General features: G+C 39.7%; 1 protein-coding gene across 14 annotated transcripts in view; it reads left to right on the plus strand.

Moving 5' to 3' along the window:
* Window positions 1–21,528, plus strand: part of LRCH3 (leucine rich repeats and calponin homology domain containing 3) — a 62,944-nt gene that overhangs the window by 20,832 nt on the left and 20,584 nt on the right. For 13 of the 14 annotated variants that reach the window (XM_033068218.1, XM_033068223.1, XM_033068229.1 and 10 more), the window contains exons 2-13: window positions 3,491–3,635; window positions 4,718–4,844; window positions 5,369–5,474; window positions 5,654–5,790; window positions 6,735–6,844; window positions 10,938–11,031; window positions 11,974–12,094; window positions 14,541–14,689; window positions 16,042–16,118; window positions 19,944–20,039; window positions 20,441–20,492; window positions 20,629–20,769. In XM_033068218.1, the coding sequence (XP_032924109.1) occupies window positions 3,491–3,635; window positions 4,718–4,844; window positions 5,369–5,474; window positions 5,654–5,790; window positions 6,735–6,844; window positions 10,938–11,031; window positions 11,974–12,094; window positions 14,541–14,689; window positions 16,042–16,118; window positions 19,944–20,039; window positions 20,441–20,492; window positions 20,629–20,769 (1,355 nt within the window). The remainder of the gene's footprint in view (window positions 1–3,490; window positions 3,636–4,717; window positions 4,845–5,368; window positions 5,475–5,653; window positions 5,791–6,734; window positions 6,845–10,937; window positions 11,032–11,973; window positions 12,095–14,540; window positions 14,690–16,041; window positions 16,119–19,943; window positions 20,040–20,440; window positions 20,493–20,628; window positions 20,770–21,528) is intronic. The other variant, XM_033068220.2, reaches the window with a different exon arrangement.

A 21,528-nucleotide genomic window follows, 5' to 3' on the forward strand; every position in this document is an offset into this window, starting at 1 on the left:
TATTTGTGCTTTTAGGGGGGAATTAGTAATTTGTTTTTTACAGTTTAAGGTATGAGAGGGAGCAAGGGTGTGCACCTACATTTTAAATAACCTGCATCACGTCAATTATGTCTTGCTTGTTAAAAAATATGAGAATTTAAACAATACCTCACCACAACATCTGTTATTTTCTCTGAGAAATAGAAATCTTTACAGAAATTTTAGTTTATAATTTGTACTGTAATACCTTTCTGGTTATTGACATTGTTTCATGCATACAGTAACAGAAGAATATGACCAAAACAAGTCTTAATTTTAAGGGTATTAACTGGGTATTTTAAATAAAATGCCTTATTTTTTTCCTTCACCTCACTTCCACTTTCTCTTTTGAAAAAACACCAGCTGGTGCTGTGCTGCTGAGCAGCAAATATGTGAATATAAAACCAGTGACTGGAATGCTTTTGTTGTTTTCTGGTTTTGTTATAGCTGTGCCTCTCCTTCAGGTGTTTGAGGAAGATGATGGGAGAGAGGATGAAATTGCTGAATTTTTTCATGCAGTGACCACTGTACTGTGCCCTATTTCTGATCACATTTGAGGTCTACTTTTCTGTCATGGGAGAGGATTCCAGAGAAACTAAACAAATGAAAATAAGTCACTGAATCTTGAGGATGTTGTTTTCTGGACTTTGGGAAATTCAAATACTTACTGAAAATTTGGGAGCAGGGGCAAGGCAGGGATTGCAAATAACCAAAAGCAGTTCTTGAATTTGCAGATTCAGAATTCACACTGTGTTTTGTCATTTGTTGCATCTGTCTTATTCTCAGCTCAATTCTCAACTCTTGTTTTAGCTTACTTGCTCTTTTCCTGGTGCTTGCCTGTTTTTATGGTCCTGGCCCACCCTCCCTCTTGGCTCCCATTTGGGCCCATGAAATCACAGATGCTGTGTGAGTCTCGTGACCTTCGTGAGTAAAAATGCTCTAAACTCATTGACAAAACTTGTAACTCGTTAGACCCATTTTGAATCATTTAAGAGACTATGCTGCAGCGTCAAAATTCAGCTCTGATTTAATCTGTTTTCCACTGAATGTCTACTGCTACATAGGAGTGCCAAGTTTTAAAAATCACCGTAGATTGAGAGAAGTCTGGAAAAACCTATTCATTGGTGCTAACCAGCTTTGGTGTCTCTCTTCTATCACACTCTGAGCTCGTTTGTTGCTTTAAAAAGTGTATTTTCATTTCTTCATACCTAGTGTTATTTTTGCAGGGAGTTATTTCTGTAGCAATACTAAATCATGGTTCAGAGTATGTGAAGTTCTTGACTAATTCATGCCTTATGGTCTGCACAATGTGTAAAAAATAGTTTTAAAATAATTCTTTGGTAAGGTAAAGTGAAACAAAAAGCAAATGAGAATTCTCATATTTGTGGTTAAACCCTTTCCAAAACAGAGTATAAAGAAACTTTTTGTCACTTTTCTGCCAGAAAATAGGGCTCCCTACTTGGGAAGCCTGTTTCTGTTAAAATGGGTAGAATTCAAGCTGCCTTTGCCAGCACAGCTGTGTGAAGGAGGGCTAAAGCTGTGAGCTGAAGGATGCTCGTATGTTGTGAGAGAAGTGGTGGAATTCAGAAACTTTTACACCTTATACGTAAACCAGTGTTGTAATAATTCTTTAAATAGGTGGTCAAACATCCAGTGTGGGAAATAAGTATTTTTTCTAAATTGCTCTTGGTTGTTTCTTGTTGTTGTTTCTGAAATAATTTGCATTCTTCTCCCTTTCTTGCATGGTAACATACAATTGTATTGTGAAATCTCTTAGCAAGTTGTGTGGATTGCAGATAATTCCAGGGTGGCTAGCTGCACTTGGTGGAAATGTTTCAGGATATATGACTTATGTTGGGACAGTATGATTGAAAACCTCTCTTCTCCTGTTACCTTTTACAACAATGTTGGCACACAGAGATCCCACTAGGAGTTGTCACAGTTTTGGACACCACATTGTAGCACAGCACTAAAACTCTGCTTTGAATCTGCTGCAGCTCTACAGCTTGGAGGGGAGGGCTGCAGTGTGCTGTCATTTTCACTAAATCATTAATTAGAATTAAACTATGGAAGTAAAGCAGAAGGGACCTTAGAATGTACTAGAACACTCTGGGGATGGCTAGTGCAAAATAAGTATCCATTGTATAAATTCTTGGAAGCCTATGCTGTGTTCTGCATGGTATATACAATTACTTTATTGACTCCTTTGTTACCTACAGATTCTTAAGCAGGTTGTTCTGATCAGTCTGATTAATTTGCTGCTTCCACTTAAGCTGGAGTTCAGTGAGTGCTTTAAAATGCCAAGAATATTCTCTGCTGCAAAAATAGGGATTCTTTTCCCTGTATCAATATTTTTCCCTATTTCTGGCATAGGGTTTGAGGGAGAGGTGATCAGAAAAATGCTGTATTTCTGATCAATCTCTCTCACACTCTGGCAATGCAAAGCACCTGGGACAAGCTGTAGAGGTAGGAAGTTTCTGCTTTGTCAGTAGCAGGAAGCAGAATCCATCACTATGATCTTTCTTTGCATTGATGCATTAATCTGATGTTTTATATGGATTAGCAAATGGTAAGATCAGGCTCTTTATCAAGCCTGTCTTTAGCAATGTGTAAGTGCAGGTTTTTCTTTACTCTTGGAAGAAAAGAGGTGGGGGGAAAAAGGAAAAATGTTTTTCACAAAAAGTAGAAAAGTAAGGCAAAGATCTCAAACTGCTTTCTGTCATAAAATAATAAAACTATTCTAGATATGCAATGCAAACCTATTTCTGACTTCTGTAGTTTTAACTCCCACTATTAGAGCTGTCAGAAACATTAATTTATAGTGGATTTTTTCAAAATCAAGTTTGGACAAGTTGAAACTGAGTTCATGTTCAAGCTTGATACCAACTGGAAAGAAGCACTTGGTGTTTGTCTATGGGGGGAGGGGGTGATTTTTAATTTATTTCTTTTTAAAATGTTCTGTTGGTGAACAGAGAAAGGGTTTCATAATGTTCACCAATAACTTTTTGTATTGGTGGATTAGAAGTTTCCATGGCTTTGATGCTTTCTTATCTGTGTGCACCCTGCTGAACTTCATATCCTTCATAGCCCTGCTGTATTGAGCTTTTATCGTACCTGGAGGTTGGGTAATGCTTCTATCAGAACTCAGAGCTGTGTCTGTGAGGAAGTGCAGGCTGTAGGTGTGTGTCTCTAGGAACTGCCCTTTGGCATTTATAAGCAGCAGCTTTCCTTGACCTTTAAAGAAAAAAGAGCCCTTTGCAAATATTTTTTATCACAGTGCAGCACGTGAAAGAGAGTAATACTTGTGGACTGGTAATTGGAACTGTCCAAGGAAAAATATTGATTCTTCAAGTGTAAACATTTGGTAGGTGTTTTTGGTTAAACTTCTTTAACCAAAACAACCTTGTCATGCAAGGAACTCAGTGAAGTTCTAAGGCAGCTTTACTGAATCTTTCTTTTTCCCTCCCTTCAGACTTGTCACGGAACAGACTGTCGGAGCTCCCAGCAGAAGCGTGTCACTTTGTGTCCCTCGAGACTCTGAACCTGTACCAGAACTGCATTCGATATATCCCAGAGGCTGTTGTGAACCTACAGTCTTTAACATTTCTAAATATCAGGTAACAGCTGTCTTACAAATTTTGCTTTAGCATGAGTAGTCTAGGTTTATACATTTTGGTGCACCCATAAGTTGCGCTAACTCGTTATGTTGTATGTCATTAGATCAAAGCAACCTGAACCAGTCTTACCCATTAGGTGGATCAGGGAACATGAGGATTAAGTAGCAGCTTGTAGAAGAGGAGCATGAAGAAGAAAGCTAATTCCAGCTTGAAGGAGTAATAATTTCAGTAGTTTCCATGTGAAATATCACCTTGCAGACTGAAAAGAGATGGTAGAGCTTTTGCATAGTCTCTGCAAAGCAGCTTTCAGCAGCTGAAAAAGGCTTATGCAATATCCCTTTACCTTCACTGTACTGGTGGCTTTGGAAGATCTTTCTCAAGCATTAAGACTTGTCTGCCAGCATTACAGGCAAAAAATTGCTGCAACTTGGCCTCTTGATGAAATCCAAATGTGTACAACATCTTTCATTTGTAGAGGGTCTTTTAGTAGATGTGAAAAGTTTCTCTTCAGAAATTGGCAGAGTCTCAGGCTCTTCCTCTCTGGTCTTCTAAGCACACTGAATTGTCACAAATATAATTCTTTCTATTTGTGTGAAAATTGTATGTATCTGATATGAATCAGATATGGATTTCCTAATGCTGTATCTCTAGTAGGTGCAGTACCATTATTATCCTTACTTAATCAGAAGTACAGTTTAAATATTCAGTGTCTCATGAATTTCTCTGTGGCATTTCATGTGTGCTGACCTGCAGTGCTACCCATGAGGAAAGCTTTTGCACTCAGCCCAAACATACTCCTTTGTAAGCATGGCCAGTTATCAGAGGCACCTGAAAGGGCACAAAAGCATTACATTCCTCCACACTGAGTTCATAAGCATCTGATCAGCCTTGATACTTGATATTCACAGTTTCTTTGCACATAACTAGATAAAGTAATGAAGAGCAACCTCATGGAGCCCTATAGTAGTTGCATAAAGACTGATTAGATCATCTAAATGTAGTGTGCTTTTTGTATGTGTCTTTCATTGCATGACTATTTCTCATTAGACTTCTGATTATTTTGTTTTCTTTCTGTCCAAAAGTCGAAACCAACTTTCAACATTGCCAGTACACCTCTGTAGTCTACCACTAAAAGTTTTGATAGCAAGTAATAATAAGCTGGTTTCAATACCTGAAGAAATTGGACGGCTCAAGCAGCTGACAGAGCTTGTGAGTAAACACTTGATTTCCAGCTATTACTGTTCTGCTCTTGGCCCAAGGATGATCTGTCTGCTACTGTGTCTCTAAACTGTGTTTAGTTTTGTATAAAGATGTTAGAAAAGAGTTTTAAATACTCTGAGATTTTAAAATAATTTTATGTGAGGGAAAGAGGCACTGCAAATGATACATGTCAATTGAAATGACTTCTGTATTCTAGAAAGGAATAATTGGTGGAATTAGAGTTCTTGTTATGTTTGTTTCTGGCAGAAAGCTTTTATGTAGCAAGTTGTGCTGTCTGAAATACTGTGGAGTAACTGGAAATAAATTTCTACATCTGAGTGCTTAATCTTTTAAAGCTTTTATTTCCCCTTGTGTTTAAAATGAGAACAATGCTTCATATCAGCAGTGATATTGAATAAGAATACAGATCTGAGGTGTTATATAAATAGCTGTCTTTTTCTTTCAGTCCCTAAATAGAACTGCATATTTTAGTTAACAGACTTACACAGTGGTAACTCCTTTGCTCTTTGTAGGATGTGAGCTGTAATGAAATACAGACAATACCTCCACAGATTGGCAGTTTGGAATCCTTGCGAGACTTAAATGTCAGAAGAAATAACTTGGTGCGTTTACCTGAAGGTGAGAAAACAGCTGTCCACTATAACAGCAGAAACTTCAAACACTTCTCTGTTTTCAGTCCCTTTTACTTCCCCTGAGAGCTGGAAGCAGCTTAATTGTATTGTGAAACACATATTTTTATACTTTTGCTTTTTCTCACACTCTTTTAATCTTCTGAATTCTTTGTTTTCTATCTCCAGAGCTTGCTGAGTTACCTTTGATTCGACTAGATTTCTCCTGCAATAAAATAACAACAATACCAGTTTGTTATAGGAACCTCAGACATCTTCAGACCATCATGTTAGAAAACAACCCTCTCCAGTCCCCCCCTGCACAGGTAAATGCAGCTAGAAAATCAGATTACTAGTTCTGATAACAAGGGAAGAACTAAACTATAAACTGAAGCGTTATATTACATATTTGTTATTTTAAAACAAGAGAACTTTAAATGCACTGTATTGTCTAAAAAAAAATATGTAGCACAGCTTGGAAAATCCCTTTTCTTCTCTTCACTGTATTAATGGTCTCTGCTGTGGAATATGCCAAAAAATTTCACTAATGTTGGCTTGAATATTTCTGCTTTCAGCATAGGAGAGAGGAAGCTCTGGTAGGCAAGACTGATTTTCTGTCACTCAAATGTCAGAATTTTGACTGAGGCTCAGTGCTGCAGTTTGCTGATCCATTTTGCAGCAGAATACTCAAATTGGCCTTTGAGCTAGAAATAACAATATTGTTAATGACTAATTTGGTTTTCAGTGTGGGCATATGAGTCCCTGAGTGTTACAGGTTCTACTGTGAGCTGCTGCATCAGAGTCAAGAGGGGCACTTGCTGAAACTTGTAGTTTTAGTGGGGTTTTGCTTTCCTTGTGAAAGCAGAGACAGCTGTTACTGCCTTCATTGACTATAAATTTGAGCTGGCTTTGGCAGTCTGCCACTGCCATTCAAATCTGGGCATGGGTGGGATGCATCTGTTCTGATGCCAAGGGTATAAATTCTAGTACTTGTAAATGCTTGTGTCTTGTTTGCATGATGAAATTTCAGCATCCAGCTGACAGAGTTGCCTGCAGACCAGATGTACTTGGAGGACAGCTTCCATTTGTCCGTCATGATGCTCCACTATAGCTGTTCCTCCAAATTGCAGTGAGAGTAGAATAAAAGATACATTGATTGATGTAAATGTACTCATTTATTATTATTTTCAAGGGCATCTTGAATGTCTGTAGTGTACTTTGAAAATGTATTGTCAAATTATACTTACTTTATTTATTTTTTTTTTTTAAGATATGTATAAAAGGAAAAATTCATATATTTAAATACCTGAACATAGAAGCATGCAAGATAGCTCCAGACTTGCCTGATTATGACAGGAGACCCATGGGATTTGGATCATGGTAAGTTTTGCACATTTCCAATTTTTGTCAGTCCAACTTGAGTTTATTAAAAAAAATCAAGGATTGTTCTTTGACTGCTGCATTGAGGTGGCTTTGAAAAATATTGTTTATGCTATTTCATGGTTCATTCTAGTAAGGTACCAGTGTGTAAGAAGTGATTCAGAGGATGATCTGGGCAGTGTCAGAGCTGATATGCAGTAAAAAGAGAGTAATAATAAAAATACAGAGGGTATGCTCTCGTGTTGTTAACCTGTATGTTCGATTTACAAGATCTTAATATTTTCCACAGAGTTACTGAATCATATCCAAGCCGTGATTTTTAACCTTTTGTACAGAATTTTATAACGGCTGTGCTCAAACCGCAGGTGTAAATGCTGATCTCCACCCCGTTAGTAAACTGTTATTTTTGGCAAGCTTTCACTTGGCTCTGCTGCTGGCATTGTAACACAAATATTGGAACAGTCAGCAGTATCAGCTGCTAAATTAAGATGTCTAGCAAAAAGCAGGAGTTAAGATTTATTTCTGTTACGTGATACAGAAGAAAGGGAGTCAGTGAAGTATGAAACTGAATATATATAAAAATCACTTCAGTCATCTTGGAAGGTATTAATAAGGTGTGGAGGAGTAAGTTGTTGAAGGATGTACTGCTGCCTTAGCAGCAATAAAACACAAATCAGGGGGCTTCACAATAAATCATCATGAGTCAGATTTATGAAGAAGAATTTACGTGAGGGACTGACAGAGTGGTTCCTCATCAGCACTGAATGTCATAAATTACTGTTCTAGATGAGGTCAACATATGAGCATGTCAAGAATTAATCAATTTCCAGTACAAGCTGTTGCAGATGGTCTCTGTATAATACTGAGGATACTGCCCTTTTCTGGAAGGAAAAGGCTCTAAATGAGAAAATGTCATGATCTGTTTAGCTCTAAGAGTTTGTTTATTTTTAAAAGAAATTTAAAATCGACTGGGCTGTGTGCTTACTGATTTATTGTTGTCTGTATTTGTATATTGCTCTGGAAATTTTCATTAATTGTTTCTGTGAAATAAGCAGAAGAATTAATGTATTTTATTCATAGCTTGGAATTGTAAATGTTAAAATAAGGGCTGAACTAGTTGAGGATGCGTTCTCTAGAATTTTTACTAGATTCAGCAGTATGAAATGAGCTTCAACTGGCTTTGCTTTTGCTTTATTTCTCTACCTAAGAGGAGATAAGAGTTGGTGATAGAATTATTTGTTGTTACTGTGCTGTTTAGGGCATTCAGTGTTGCAGGTGATTCCTTCCATCTTCATGTTCCTATGGAAGAACTGTCTGTGGAGCAGAGCACATATTAGAAGAAAATGGTAGAATGATCGAGTGAAAGAGGGAATCACCAGTTATTATATTTTTATGTAATTTGAGATGAAAGAAATAAAATCCTCCGGCTGTGATACAATTAATATTTCCAGGCAAGGCACAAGAGCTTTGTGTTTCTTATCTTCAAAGGTGACTTATAGAAATAAGGTATCAGTCAGTCCACCTAGACTTTGTTGCTGGTTTATCTGATCAACTTGGTGTAATACCATGCAGGTTGAGAGTCTGAGTAGGTAGAGACTCTTAAAGTTTGAGGAACTTTGTGTCGTGCTATCAGTTCACTCTTGATCAAACATTTTTAATAGCAAGGCTGTTGATACTGCTAATAAAACAAGATATTATAAAATACCGTGGCAGTAAGTGTGGGTTGCAGGTTCTAGCACAGCTAGTTGATTGTTTTAGCCTTGTCAAATTATATCAAACTGTTTAACCAGAGTGAAACCCTGTATATTTCAGTCCTTTTCTAAATATAAGCTATGTGAAATTTATCTTGCAGCAAGTTTTGTTCAGCTGCAACAAGCCAGTCTCATTTGCAGCAGCGAAACTCAGAGCAGCTCAGGTTGGTGCTGGAGGGAATGAGATTGAGAGGAGGCAGAACTGTTGAAGCTGTGTAGCAGTTGTTGGCAGACTGACATAGTCTGGAGCTGGAAGGCTTAAAATGCTAAGTACTCACGGGTGAACCAGTGCAGTGAGTATTCTGGGACTTGGGCAACTCTTTTTGCTTACAGGAGGTCACACAGGTTTTAGTGTTACTTGGAAATGGCAGCAAGTATTGTCTTTCATTGTTGGTCTTAGCAGGCATTTGGCTTCTCATTCTTTGATTTCAATTTTTACACAGCTTCCTATAAGCTGTAGTTGCCCCAAAATGCTCTGATCTGTCCAAATGACTTATGGTTGTTCCTTGTGGCTTCTTGGCCAGGGAGGAATAAAAATCTTAAGTCTCAGCTGATGTTAGGATGGCTGCTGTATGATTATAAATGTGTAAAGTGTGTAGCATTGGATAGGTGGGTTTAGTTGTGAGAGTTGGGAAGACAGAAAGCAGCTTTCTGGTTAAAAAGGAGAAGTCCTTACCACAGCATTTACATATTTTGAGCTTCCAGCTAACTTTAGTGTTAGATGTAAAGCTTTTCAAATTCGCTGATTGAAAAGGGAGGCTAAAAGAAAATTCGTATCAAAACACTTCCTCATTTTTGAGCTCCTTAATTTGCAGTAATTGTTCAATTTACAACAAGGTGCTGAGGAGATGCTGAGAATATTGATTCATTTAAAATGGAATTATACTGCAGATGGATTCTTCTTTGACCCATGTTTTAAAAATATGTGTAAGTTCTACAAACTGTTAGTATAATTATGGTTCTATGATCAGTTATTCAAATTAGTAGCTCTTTAACTGCATTGGGTGACTTCATGGTAATTACTTTTTCTTCCCACCCAGAAGAAGGGAGTTGGTTTTTTCTCTGGCTTTTTTTCCTTTCTGATGGTTTATTATGCAGATGATCTTTCTGTTCAACTACAGGGCTGTAAAGTAGAACTCCTCTGAGTTAATCAAAACTCCATGCAGATGCAAGAGCTTGTCCTAGTCTACATCTGCATAGAAACAGATGCATAGCTTAATGTTTCTCATCCGTAGCCTCCATCCCTCTTAGTACTTTGCTATTTCATGACTATCTGAAAGCTAAAATAGGCCTTGATAGTAGTCTGTCAGCCTTCTATGAAAATAATAATAATAATAATAATAATGATGAAAATATGTATTTCCTGAAAGTGGAATTTCAGAGCAAGCAGCAACTTGAGAGCAATGCCAGTGAGAAGATGACCTGCAATTTAGTTATGATGGGGTGAAGCAATTGGCTTCCTGAAATTCATTCTTCCTTGTGCATTATGTAGTAATTACTGCTGCAGTTCTCCCTGGGGCACTGAGTGCCAGTAGGACAGTTGAGCCATTGTGAAATGCCATCTGCAGTGGATCAGACAAGTCCCATTGTCTCTTTTACTGTAGCTATCTGCAGCAGTTGCCAGAGTTGGCATCTCTAATAGTTATACTGCTGAATTACATAGTTTCGAAGCCCAGAAATTTAAAGAACTGTGTGGCTGTTTGGTTATATGTATTGTAACACTGGGCACGTGTCTAATGCCTTTGTCTAGACATGTCATTGACAAAGCTCTGTAAATGAAAACTGTACTTCTTCAGTCACTATATTATGATGTCTCTGTAATACTGTTCAGTTTACTGTAGTTTCTTATGCAATTATGACACAGAAGACATTTATGTAATACATGCTGCATACCTTTGAATCGAAGTAGTATATTCTGTATTTTTAGTGATTTTGTACATATTTATGGTTATTTATATAAAAGTTTGACAGAGTTTTTCAACCAACACATATGAGTAGTAGAAAATGAAAGTTTGACTTGCTAAACAGAGAAATACAAGAGCACTTTGCAGCTTCCTTTGTCATAATTTCTCTTTAGGAAACGTTTGAAGAGTGGATGTGTCCTTTGAATCAGCGTAGCTCTGAAGGCAGGGAGTGCAGGTGACAGCAGACTGAGCAGGATGCTGAACTGTCACACCTGCCTCCTGCCCTGTTGTGGCAAATTCAGTGTGAGGTTTTCAGACATCCTGAGCTTGTGAACACACTGCAAGTGTGCTTGGTGGCTTATTGTGCTTTTGTTCTGCAATAGCTGAGAAGCTCTGGTGATGTTTGTATCACAGTAATGATAACTGTGTGTTTGACAGCCATGAGGAACTCTATTCCAGTCGTCCGTACGGAGCACTCGATTCTGGCTTCAACAGCGTGGACAGCGGGGACAAAAGATGGTCAGGGAATGAGGTAAGTGTTGCAGCTTTCTTTTTGTTGAGTGCAGTATTGCACAGGAAAGAGAACTACAGTAATTTCACGACTATAAGATGCACCCTTTTGACTAAAATTTTGGCCCAAACCCGGAAGTGCACCTTATAGTCTGGTGCACCTTATGGTTGTGAAATTACTGTAAATGTGTATGCACATTCCATAGGTAACATGCATGTGCTGGTGTGCAGGTTGGCTTGAACCAATATTGCTTGTTTAATTGGGGAAAAAACAAGGTAATTTTATATAGGACAGAGCCCAAGTTGGAAGTATTAACAGAAATGTATAAAACAGTGCATGACAGGTTTATTTATTGGAGCATTAAAAAATGAGAAAAATTGGGTTCCTCATTTAAAAAACTTTGTGACTATCATTTTGCAACACTAAGTCAACTGTAATTATTCATGAAAATTTGTTTCAATAAAATAAATCTGAATATGAAAATTCAGCGTTGGAAAACAGCTGGAAGTGTTGTCTTCTTTCTTTGTTTAAAATGTTGAAATCTGTTCACTGTTTAGAAGCAGGAAAACAGGATCTCTTGGCAAAAAGATTGTCAATTATTAATGCCATGAAGAAGTTCCCTTTTCCTCTTGGGGCAACTAGAAAATAACCAAGACATAAAGTGTCACAGGGAGCTATACTCCATAGCTGCACTTCTAGCTTGATTTTAGAGAAGGTGCTAGGATTTTCCATCCTGGGATGTTTTCAGTCACCTGCAGATACTGCAGTCAAAACTGTAGGCAACTGGTTTCTATGTTTTTTTAAAACAATGCATTATAGCTGTCTTTTGCTTTAAATTAGTGTTTTGTGATTGTAAAACAGGGCAATTGAAGTACAAACCAAGGACAAATCAAGAAGTAGTAGATTACAAAATTACATTTCTGAAGAAAAATGTTTCCAGACTTCACTGTTTGTGTTTTAAAGCCAACAGATGAGTTGTCAGACCTCCCATTACGTGTGGCAGAGATCACGAAAGAGCAGAGACTGAGGAGAGAAAGTCAATACCAAGAAAACAGAGGGAGTGCAGTTGTAACTAATGGTGGAGGTAAGTAGTGACCTTTGGCTAACAGTATTTATTATCATGTTTCCTATAGATAATAGCTTGTTTAAAGAGGAAAAACAACCAGAAAGGTCTAGGTGGAACTGCACAAAAACAATGGTGTGGAAACTGTAAAAATACTGTGATTTTAAGGATGTTAAAGGCAAAATCAAATAGTGGCAGAATTGGTATTTTCTTGAAAACTGTCACCTTTTGCCTATGTCCTATGTTCAAGTCTCCAACTGCTTCAAATGGTATTTTGAAATATTGAATTTCCTTGCATGGAGTTTTGCTGTTTGAACTTCTGGGGAAAATTTACTTGCAATAGTAAATTACCAGTGCTCTGTGCTGATTGCTGTCAGAAGGGGATGAGCAATTTTGTTCAGGAATTTTATATTTATAAGTAGTACAAGTGTCTCGTTCCAGTTTTGGATTTTAATGCAAACTTTAATACCATCCAGGAGGGTCTGGTGTTTGTGAGTGACAGTTCTTTACTGCACTTTCTCAATTGGCGTCCTGCAATCTTGCAGGATCACCTTCATAGCTGATCAAGAGGTGATCATGTTTTCCATGTTCCCATATCTCCACAGTCCTCCTTCATTTTAACTTCCAATACTCTGCTGCTACCAGTGTCTCCTTTTGTTTATATGCCTTAATTTTAATAATCTTTCAGGTTTATTTTTTCAATAATTCCTTTTTTTCCATTCCTCTGCACTACTTATTATTAGATGTTATCTGAATATACTTTGATGATTCTTCTTTCTCAGCTGCTCCCTGTTTTTCATTTTCCCTGATTACTGCAGTTCATTTTTTCTAAGTGTTACTCTTCCCAGCTACATTAATCTCCTGTGCCCAGCTCCCACGTTTTCTTCCTCTTCCCTTCTCCTCCCCATCTTTATCTTCTGCCACCTTCTTGTCTTAGTCTTCTGTGCCACAATTTTTTGTTTTCTCTGCCACCTTCTAGAAATACCTGAAACATTTTAATTTACTGACACTCTTTCACATTAATGGGGAAAAATGTGTTAAATGTGTTAAATTCTGGCAGTTAGAAAATTGAAGACATGGTGTCATGGGGAACTCTGGGCAACCTTAATAACAGGTGGTGCTGCCAGCTCTGCCTCCAAGACTAACTTTACTTTGTTCTTTGGCTTTTGTACAGCAGGGATTTCAAAATGCCTCACAGACTATTAAGCTGGAGCATGATCAGTTCATGAGTAGGTGTATCTGAGAGGGGCACAAACCATAACATGTGGCTGTCAGAAATCAGATGCTTTGCAGTTTTGTGATCCTAACAACATATATCTTTCACCTTCTTCTGTATTATTGTTTTTATTATCATCATCACTATTTAATAAGCAAGCCTGGAAAGAAAGGGAGTTTGGATTCTTTGGGATTTTTTTAAGATTTGAAACTGAGATGGAGATTTAATGAAGCCACAGCATATAGGAATGTAGTTTTGGGTGGTTGTTGTAGCAGAGGGGGTGGCTTTGGCAGTAACAGTTGCTAGATTGTGTGGTGAGCAATGAGAAGTCTGTTTTAGACAAGCAGGAAAGGGGCGGGGGAGTAAAGAAGAATGTCTGCAGGAGTCTGGAGCAAGTTTGGGAAGGGATTTAAGAAAAGAAAGCTCTAGTGCTCTGAAAGGGAACTTATGCTTTCCCCTGCATCCCTAGTGCAGTATTTTTCACCAGAGGGGTTTGCTGTATGTCATGACTCTCAGAATCCCTGGGCACAATGTGGAAAAGCAGTGACAAGTGAAAAAATTGCCCTACATAATATCTCCCACACAAAAGAAAATCAATACCAGCCACACGGTGCTGTTTCTTGCTCTCATTTCAGTGATTCCTAATTTCTTTTTTCATTCTTCTTTTAAAGTAAATTTGCAGGTGCCTTATATTGTTTTAGAAGGATTTTGTTGTTTTCTGTAGTGTTGTTCATTATTTCCACATGCACTTATATTTATTGTGTTTGCATCCAGATAATTTAGACAAGCTGCTTTCTATTTTGTTGTAGTAGCAATACTAGTAGAAGGATCTGTCATATCCATTCTGATTTTTCTGACAGAGAACCAAGAGAAATTATTCCAAAATGTACACATGTCATTGTATAGTCTTGATATTAGCTGAAAGATTTTGATATATAGCTTTTACTTTTGAAAAGGAAATCACAGTATTTACTTTTGCAGTCACTGCAGAAATATCTACAGCCAGCAGTATAAAACTACCTGCTTGATACATGTTCCTCATTGCTTTTAACAGGCATAAATTTTATCATTATTTCAAAATTTGTTTGTGTAATGTTAGTGGGCCTGGCAAAATCCAAGAGCTTTCAGGCTGAGCTTTCCCAGATGGCAGAAAAATCAGGGCCTTAGTTCCTGACCTTGCTGCATTGTTGGTCTTTTCCTCTCTCGTGGGTTATCTAATTGTGGGGGTTTTCTCTGTGTATGTTTGTCAAGTGGAACACGATCTCGATCAGATCGACTACATTGACAGCTGTGCCACAGAGGAGGAGGAGGAAGAGGTGAGGCAGCCCAAGAGCCTGGAGCCAGACAGCCTCAGCTCCCAGTTCATGGCCTACATCGACCAGCGGCGGATCTCCAACGAGGTGCTGCTTCTGCTCATGTTCATTCTGTTCACACAGCCCAGCAAAGCCCTGGTGAAAACTCTTCCCTGTTGAGTCACCTGGAAGTTACACTTGTGGATGTTACACCAGAAACTGGACCTATAGAATTAGATTTTTAGCCACAACATGTTTCCTCTGTGTTCTGTCAGTCTTAATTAATACCTCTGCACCCAGTTACACAGTTCAGTGGCTCACTGTACACACTACATGAATAACTTGTCTGCAAAAATCTTTGTGGCTGCTCTGCTTAAACGTTAACTGTGCTGCTGTGATTCATATGTGTTCTTTCAAAGTTCTGTGTGTTTTGAAGCAGAAAAATATTTGCTATTTGAAGAAAGGAAAAAAAGAGAAGTGCATCTTTAGCTTTTATGTAGGAGCTTGGGCAGTTTCTTGTCAGCTTTATATGACTGTGTTAGAAATCAGTCACACAGATATGAGAGATGCATTCATTTTGCAAAGCTCATAAATTCAGTATCAGGTCACAGAAGCTGATGCACAGACACAAGAGCAGAACTCAGAAAAGTCAACTGTAGGCAATGAAACCCAAGGACTCCTTGCTGTAGATAAGGAACAGGCATTGGTCAGCATCGCAACAGCTATTCCTTGGGGTCTGTCTAGTTAAAAAATTAAACTGGTTTTAGCTGAATGAGTAGTTTCTCTAAAAAGACAGTCCAAAATACTCTACTACTTAGGAAGGCTGACTGCAGTATAGTAACGTGCGTGAGTGAAAATTGGCAAGTTAATCTTGCAAAGTTTCTATTTTCCTACATGAATGGGTGATCAGTGGAAGTTTTTAAATAACACCAAAGGCAATATGTCTCTGTTCCAAATAGGATAAATTATCTCATTGCTCAAAATAAACCTAAAGTGTTCTTACTAATCCCAGGTTTTGCTTTTTTAGTCCTTCTGAGACCTGTCTTTAAAATGCAATGAAAGACCATCAGCTCCTTTATTCTGTATTTCTGAGAATCCAGTCTTCACTGTTATACACTTACAGAGTTAAACTCCAAATAATGTATTTACATTTCAATACAAATTTTATACCTATATGAACTTTTCTGCATAATTCTTCATACTGGAGGTTTTAAACTTTTGAAATTACCAGCAGGCATTTATATGTAATCTTGAAACTATTATTTATTTAAATTGGAGAAAAAAATATAAGAGTGAGCTTGCTTGGTTGGAAATGAACATCCTTGACTTGTGTTTTGTGCTTTGTCAGGTGTTTTTAATACCAGTAGTTACAGATGTAGCTCTACAAAGAGATTGTTTGGCATTAATGTACAGTTTTCTGAATAAATTGTCAGCTTGTTTTTTTGTGGTTTTTTGCTTAGAACTCACCAGTAAAGCCTGTATCCATCAGAGAATTTCAGAGAACAGAGGATACAAGACGACATTTACATCAAAACAGGTGTGTGGTCACAATAATTTAACAAGAATTTAGAGATGAGTGCAGAGCATGTATTTACTGAATGTGTGTAGAATATGGCATTGTTTTCTGTTGCTTCACCAGAAGTGTGTATTGCATTTTTTCATATGTTATTGCCCCCATATTAGGAATTGGAATTTTAATAATGACAGTGAGCAAAAGGCATAACTGTTCTATGCCAATGCTCAACTTAAAATCAGTTGGTTAAAGAAATCTGCATAATTAAAGTGCATATTTTTAAACTGATTTAATATCTGCTTTTTGTGGTTTAATTTGTGCTTTGATTAAATCATTGATTTAAGCTTTATTACATAGAGGACAAAAAGGGATAAAGGTGCTTGCAAGAAGGATAGAGATACTATGGAGTATCTGATGTGCCATGAGGACACATTCCTGGTTGGCTCCTGCTGGTTTTCGTATTGTGGGACATTAATTTATTTTTTAAAAGTATCTTTCTGGGTCTTAATCATGAGCTTTCATCAGCAGAAGAGATAGAATGGGGATCAATTCTGAAAACAAGTTGCTTATTTTGGTGAAGTAAGCCCATGCTCTTTAGTGATTACAGTAGTTTCACGAATACAAGCCGCACGGATTATAAGCCGCACCCCCGGTGCCTCGACAATGTTGCTGTCTTTGTCAATAGATAAGCCGCACCCCGAATATTAGCCGCACTTTCGTTCGTCGCGAGAATCCGTGCGCAGCTTTCACAAATTGGCCAATTAGTAACAGGATCGCGGCATAGCGGGCTTTACTGGCTCGGGGCGGGGCCAGGAAGGCTCGGCCCGCTCATGGTTGCCGACGGGGCCGGGTGGCCCAGCTCAGCGCCACGGCTCGGCGGGGCTGGCCGGGTGGTGCTGCCGCCGCCGCCGCCGGGCTCGCTGGCCCCCCTCTCCCGTCAGCACCGCCCCGCTGCCGCGTTCGCTCGCCCGGCTGGCAGGGCTGCCGCCGCCGGGCTCGCCGCCCGCCCCGCTGCCGCTTTCGCCCGCCCCGCTGCCGCTTTCGCTCGCCCCGCGGCCGCTTTCGCGAGCGGCAGCGCTTTCGTGAGCGGCGGCGGCTCGCGGCGGCGCTTTCGCGAGCGGCGGCGGCTCGCGGCGGCGCTTTCGCGAGCCGCGAGCGGCGGCGCTTTCGCGAGCGCCGCTTTCGCTCGCCGAGCGGCGCTTTCGCGAGCGCCGCTTTCGCTCGCCCCGCCGGCAGGGCTGCCGCCGCGGCCACCAGGCTCGCCGGCCGCCCCCTCCCGTCTGCACCGCCGCCGCGTTTCCTCGCCCTGGCCGGCACTGCAGGCCCCCGCACCGCCGGGCTCCCCCACGCTGCTGGCCCCGATTCTGCTGGGCTTCCCCCGCTGCCAGGCAGCCCCACCCGCCGGCCTTCCTGCTTCTGCCATGCTCCCCTGCACTGCTAGCCCCAGTTCTCCCGGGCTCCCCCGCCATGCTGGCTCAGGCTCTGCCGCCCTCCCTGCCCCGCCCTGCTGGCTCAGGCTCTGCCGCCCGCCCCCACACTGCTGGCCCCGCCTCTGCCAGGCTTTCCCACCTCTGCCGGGGCCGGCCGGGCTCCAGCTTGGCTTGGGGCTGCCGCGGGCTCTCACTTCCGTGTTGGCAGCTTTTAGAATTTTGTTAATAGATTAGCCGCCCCGGAATATTAGCCGCACTTCCGGGTTTCCACCAAAATTTTGGTCAAATTGGTGCGGCTTGTATTCGTGAAATTACTGTACTTGGCTTGTTGGACAAGATGCTTATCTGTAAAATAAAGGTCAGGAGAACAGAGTGTCAATGAGAGGTGGTTAGATTTCTGAAAAGAATTTTGGGTGTCTAGCTAAAAGAAAAGAAGATAAGCAAATAAAAGATAAAATCAAGCAAATTCTTCCAAATAAAAACTGATAGAACCTTTATTACCCTATTGAAGCATTTCAGTATTCTGTGGAGTGAAAGTGAATTTGTAAGGACTCCACAGAAAACCACCCAGTTGTACTTGGAATGTTTGGGGGGGCAGGGAATGGTGGAAAAGACAACTGCTAGTCCTAAGTATGTCACTACTTATGCTGTCAGTAGAAACCAATTTTTAATGGATTCTAAAATGGTATTGAAAGAGCAAATTGAGACCAAGATTAGTGTATAAATTTTTCCAGAGTTTTGGCAACATCTAAATAGATATTCTGAAATGTGCTGAAAATGTGCAGATACAGTAGCTGTACAGGAGAGGGTAACTATTTCAGCATATGTCAGCATTCCTTATCCTGTCCACAAGTCAGGTATAAAGTGATATAGCAGTTCTGCCATGTTCTCCCCCAAAAAAGTGAGTGCTCTTGGTTTCAAAATTTGAATTTTTGCCTGGTTGTTTACTTATTTTCTTATTTGAACATTTGTGGTTAATGTGGAAATAATTAGACTTTGCAAACACTGGTTTGCAGGATAAATCTGAAGGAAATAGAAGGCTGGTTAGCTGGGGTGAGCTGCTGCTTACATAGACAGGTGTTAATGATAAAGGAAGTTGTAGTTCATTAAAGAACCCATTTATTTCAAAATTTAACTTAAGGATAGCAGTAGATCTCCATGCAGAAGTAGTTAATCATCTGCATGAGTTGTAGCTTACTATGCTGCAGCAGAGTGAAATTATTAAGGCACTAAAACCAGATCATGTTGTTATTGCCTTCAAAATTGTGTAAAAACAGCCATATGACAATGAGTAATTTTTTGTATTTTAAGCTTGTATTAGTCAAATATTTTATTTTGTGACAACCACAAGCTGTAAAGTGCTTCCACAGTAATTCTGTGCAATGTCTTGGCAGGCAGCCTCTTTTTTATTTTTTTTTTTCTTTAGCATGCTGGAGCCGTTAAAACTCTGAAAGCTGGATGTAGCACAGACTTCATCTCAAGAGTACTTATATTAGTTGATTCAATTAAATAAACTCAGTTTATGCCTCTGGACAGACTGTGGTGCATTCCTGATGCAACAAAGCTGTGTGTACTCTACTCTGAGCGCACTCCTTGGCACTGAGCTGAACCCAGTCCTGTCTGTTCAAAACAGCTCCAAGTAATGGCTTTGTCATGTGCTTCAGTGCTAATTTAAGTAACAGAAGAGACCTGTAACATATTGGTCTTCCACATCTCACCTCCATGAGGAAAAGCCCTGGTGTGCACACAGCCAGCTGCACTGCATGTTTGGGAAATGCACGGTTGAGTGTGTGTGTGTTCCATGGCTGCCCCAGGAGCGCAGGTCACAGAGCTTAGGCTGTCAAGAGTAAGCTCCTTGACTTCCATCAACTTTGTTTCTAGGCAGCAACATGTCAGGGTACATGCTGTGGGCTGTGGACCTTGGGAATTGTTTCAGTGCTAACAGCTGCCTTCTAGCAAAGAATTGACTGCAAAATTTCTCTCTTACTGTTGATACGATGGATAAGAGCCAGATGGGTTCTTGTTTGCCTTGTGACTTTGAGGGCTTGTGTCACTGATTGGTGAGGTGTGCTGGAAATACCAAAGGATCCTGATGTTTAAAAATAATTCTGCTCTTTCCACAGCAGAATAAGGCCTGCAATAATCCAAATATTGTCTTCTAAGAGAGAATCCATCTTCCTGTATTTTGAAATAATTGTTAATTCAGCAAGTTAATGTTTAATTACAAACTGCAGTAGTTATCTGACTTGGTATCACAATGTGATTTCTTTAGTCCAGATTTCACTTTTGTGATTATATGAAGCTAGTTGTTTGGGCATTTCTCTCACAAAAACAGTTGTAACCTAGAGTAGAATTAATCTGACAGTAGTCTGTATGCATCAGTGGCCAAATCCCCTTCCACCTGGTGTCTTACCTGCAGGGATACAGATGAATTACGAAGACCTGAAACTCTAAATTTGATGCAGGACAGAGAGCATCACCAAGTACTAAGGAGTTATGTGGACAGGACAGAGAGGTAGGGAAAAAGAGACTTGAACATTTCTGCCTGATTAATTTTATTATTTTCCCCTCCCTCAAATAACCATGCTATCCAGTTGTTCCTCTAAATGAGGATCATGTGAAAAAATTCTGGTTTGGTTACTGTTAGAGAATGGGTGTAAGTGCCAAGTATCTCAATGTTGTAGGCCGAATGTACAATCCCACTGGTACATCTTGTGCTGTAAAAAAATTTATTACAATTCAGGAGAAGAAATAGAAATTACTTCACAAAATCTGTCATTCACAGGGAGCTAAATCATCATCACAGCTGTTAGTAGACAGTTACTCTTCTGATACTTGTCACTGACAATTCTTGTATGCAAAATTTTTAGATTTAAGATTAAAAGTCTACTTACTTTCTGTTTTTGCATTTGTCAGACCCCTGCCTGATTCACCTTATTTTCTCTCGCTATCAAGTCACCACACCCAGGTAACACACAGAATTCAAATTGTTTTGAATGAGTTTGGTGTAAAACCAGACTGGTGTTATCCATAAGATGTGAGCTGTTTCTCCATAACCCCTCTGCAGCTCTGACTGCCCAGCCTGATGCCCTGTCTGATTGCAGGTGCCAAGCACAGACTCGGAGCTGCAGCGCCGGCACATCGAGCGCACCCGCCGGGAGGCCCAACTGGCAGCCCTCCAGTACGAGGAGGAGAGGATGAGAACCAAGCAGATGCAGAGAGAAGCTGTCCTTGACTTTATAAAGGTGCCTCCTTTTAGTACCTATGTCATACTTTATCTTTTCTAAATCCCTTAATCATGACTAATTGCCATGGTAATTACTGCTTGTATATTGCGCTCCTGGCACTTTATAAAGAATTTGGACAAATTCCATTTAAGTCTGTTAAGTGTTGGTGCTGTACCTCACTTATCACAGGCAAAGCTAGAACTGGGGAGGAAGATTTACCCAAAATATAATTGTAAAGAATTCTGGTTTTTGCCCATTTCACCTCATGTTCTCAATTTTCATTTGCATAGATGTGACAGGATTGGTTTAAGAAAGAAGAGGCCTGTATCTGAGAAGGCATAGAGGCAGTTAAATTTGAAGACAAATTTGACAGGGAGGAAATAATCAGACACACAAAAATATAATGCTACCTGATCTATTTTGCTATTTTGTGATAATAAGTTTCACCTGGGTAAGGCATGGGTGCAGAGCTATGGTACCTCAGGCACTCTGAACACTGTGTTTTCCCTGTCTCTCTCTGCACTCAATATGAAGTCTTCTGGTTAACATGCCAGTTTATTTATATGATAGTTGATTTAAACTTGTTTTACTGTTTGCTGCTCTGATCACTTCCTGAATCACACCATCACAAATTTAAGAACTGTTACTGTTAATATTTTGGGCTTAGGGCAGTCAGCAGAGAGGCAAAGAATGGTTTATTGCTTGTATTTCATGTATAAAGTTGGTTTAGGAAAAGCTGCCTGAGACTAGGCTTTTCATTAGCACCAACTATGCTCA

The sequence above is a fragment of the Catharus ustulatus genome, chromosome 10 (assembly GCF_009819885.2).
Source record: "Catharus ustulatus isolate bCatUst1 chromosome 10, bCatUst1.pri.v2, whole genome shotgun sequence".
NCBI lineage: Eukaryota > Metazoa > Chordata > Aves > Passeriformes > Turdidae > Catharus > Catharus ustulatus.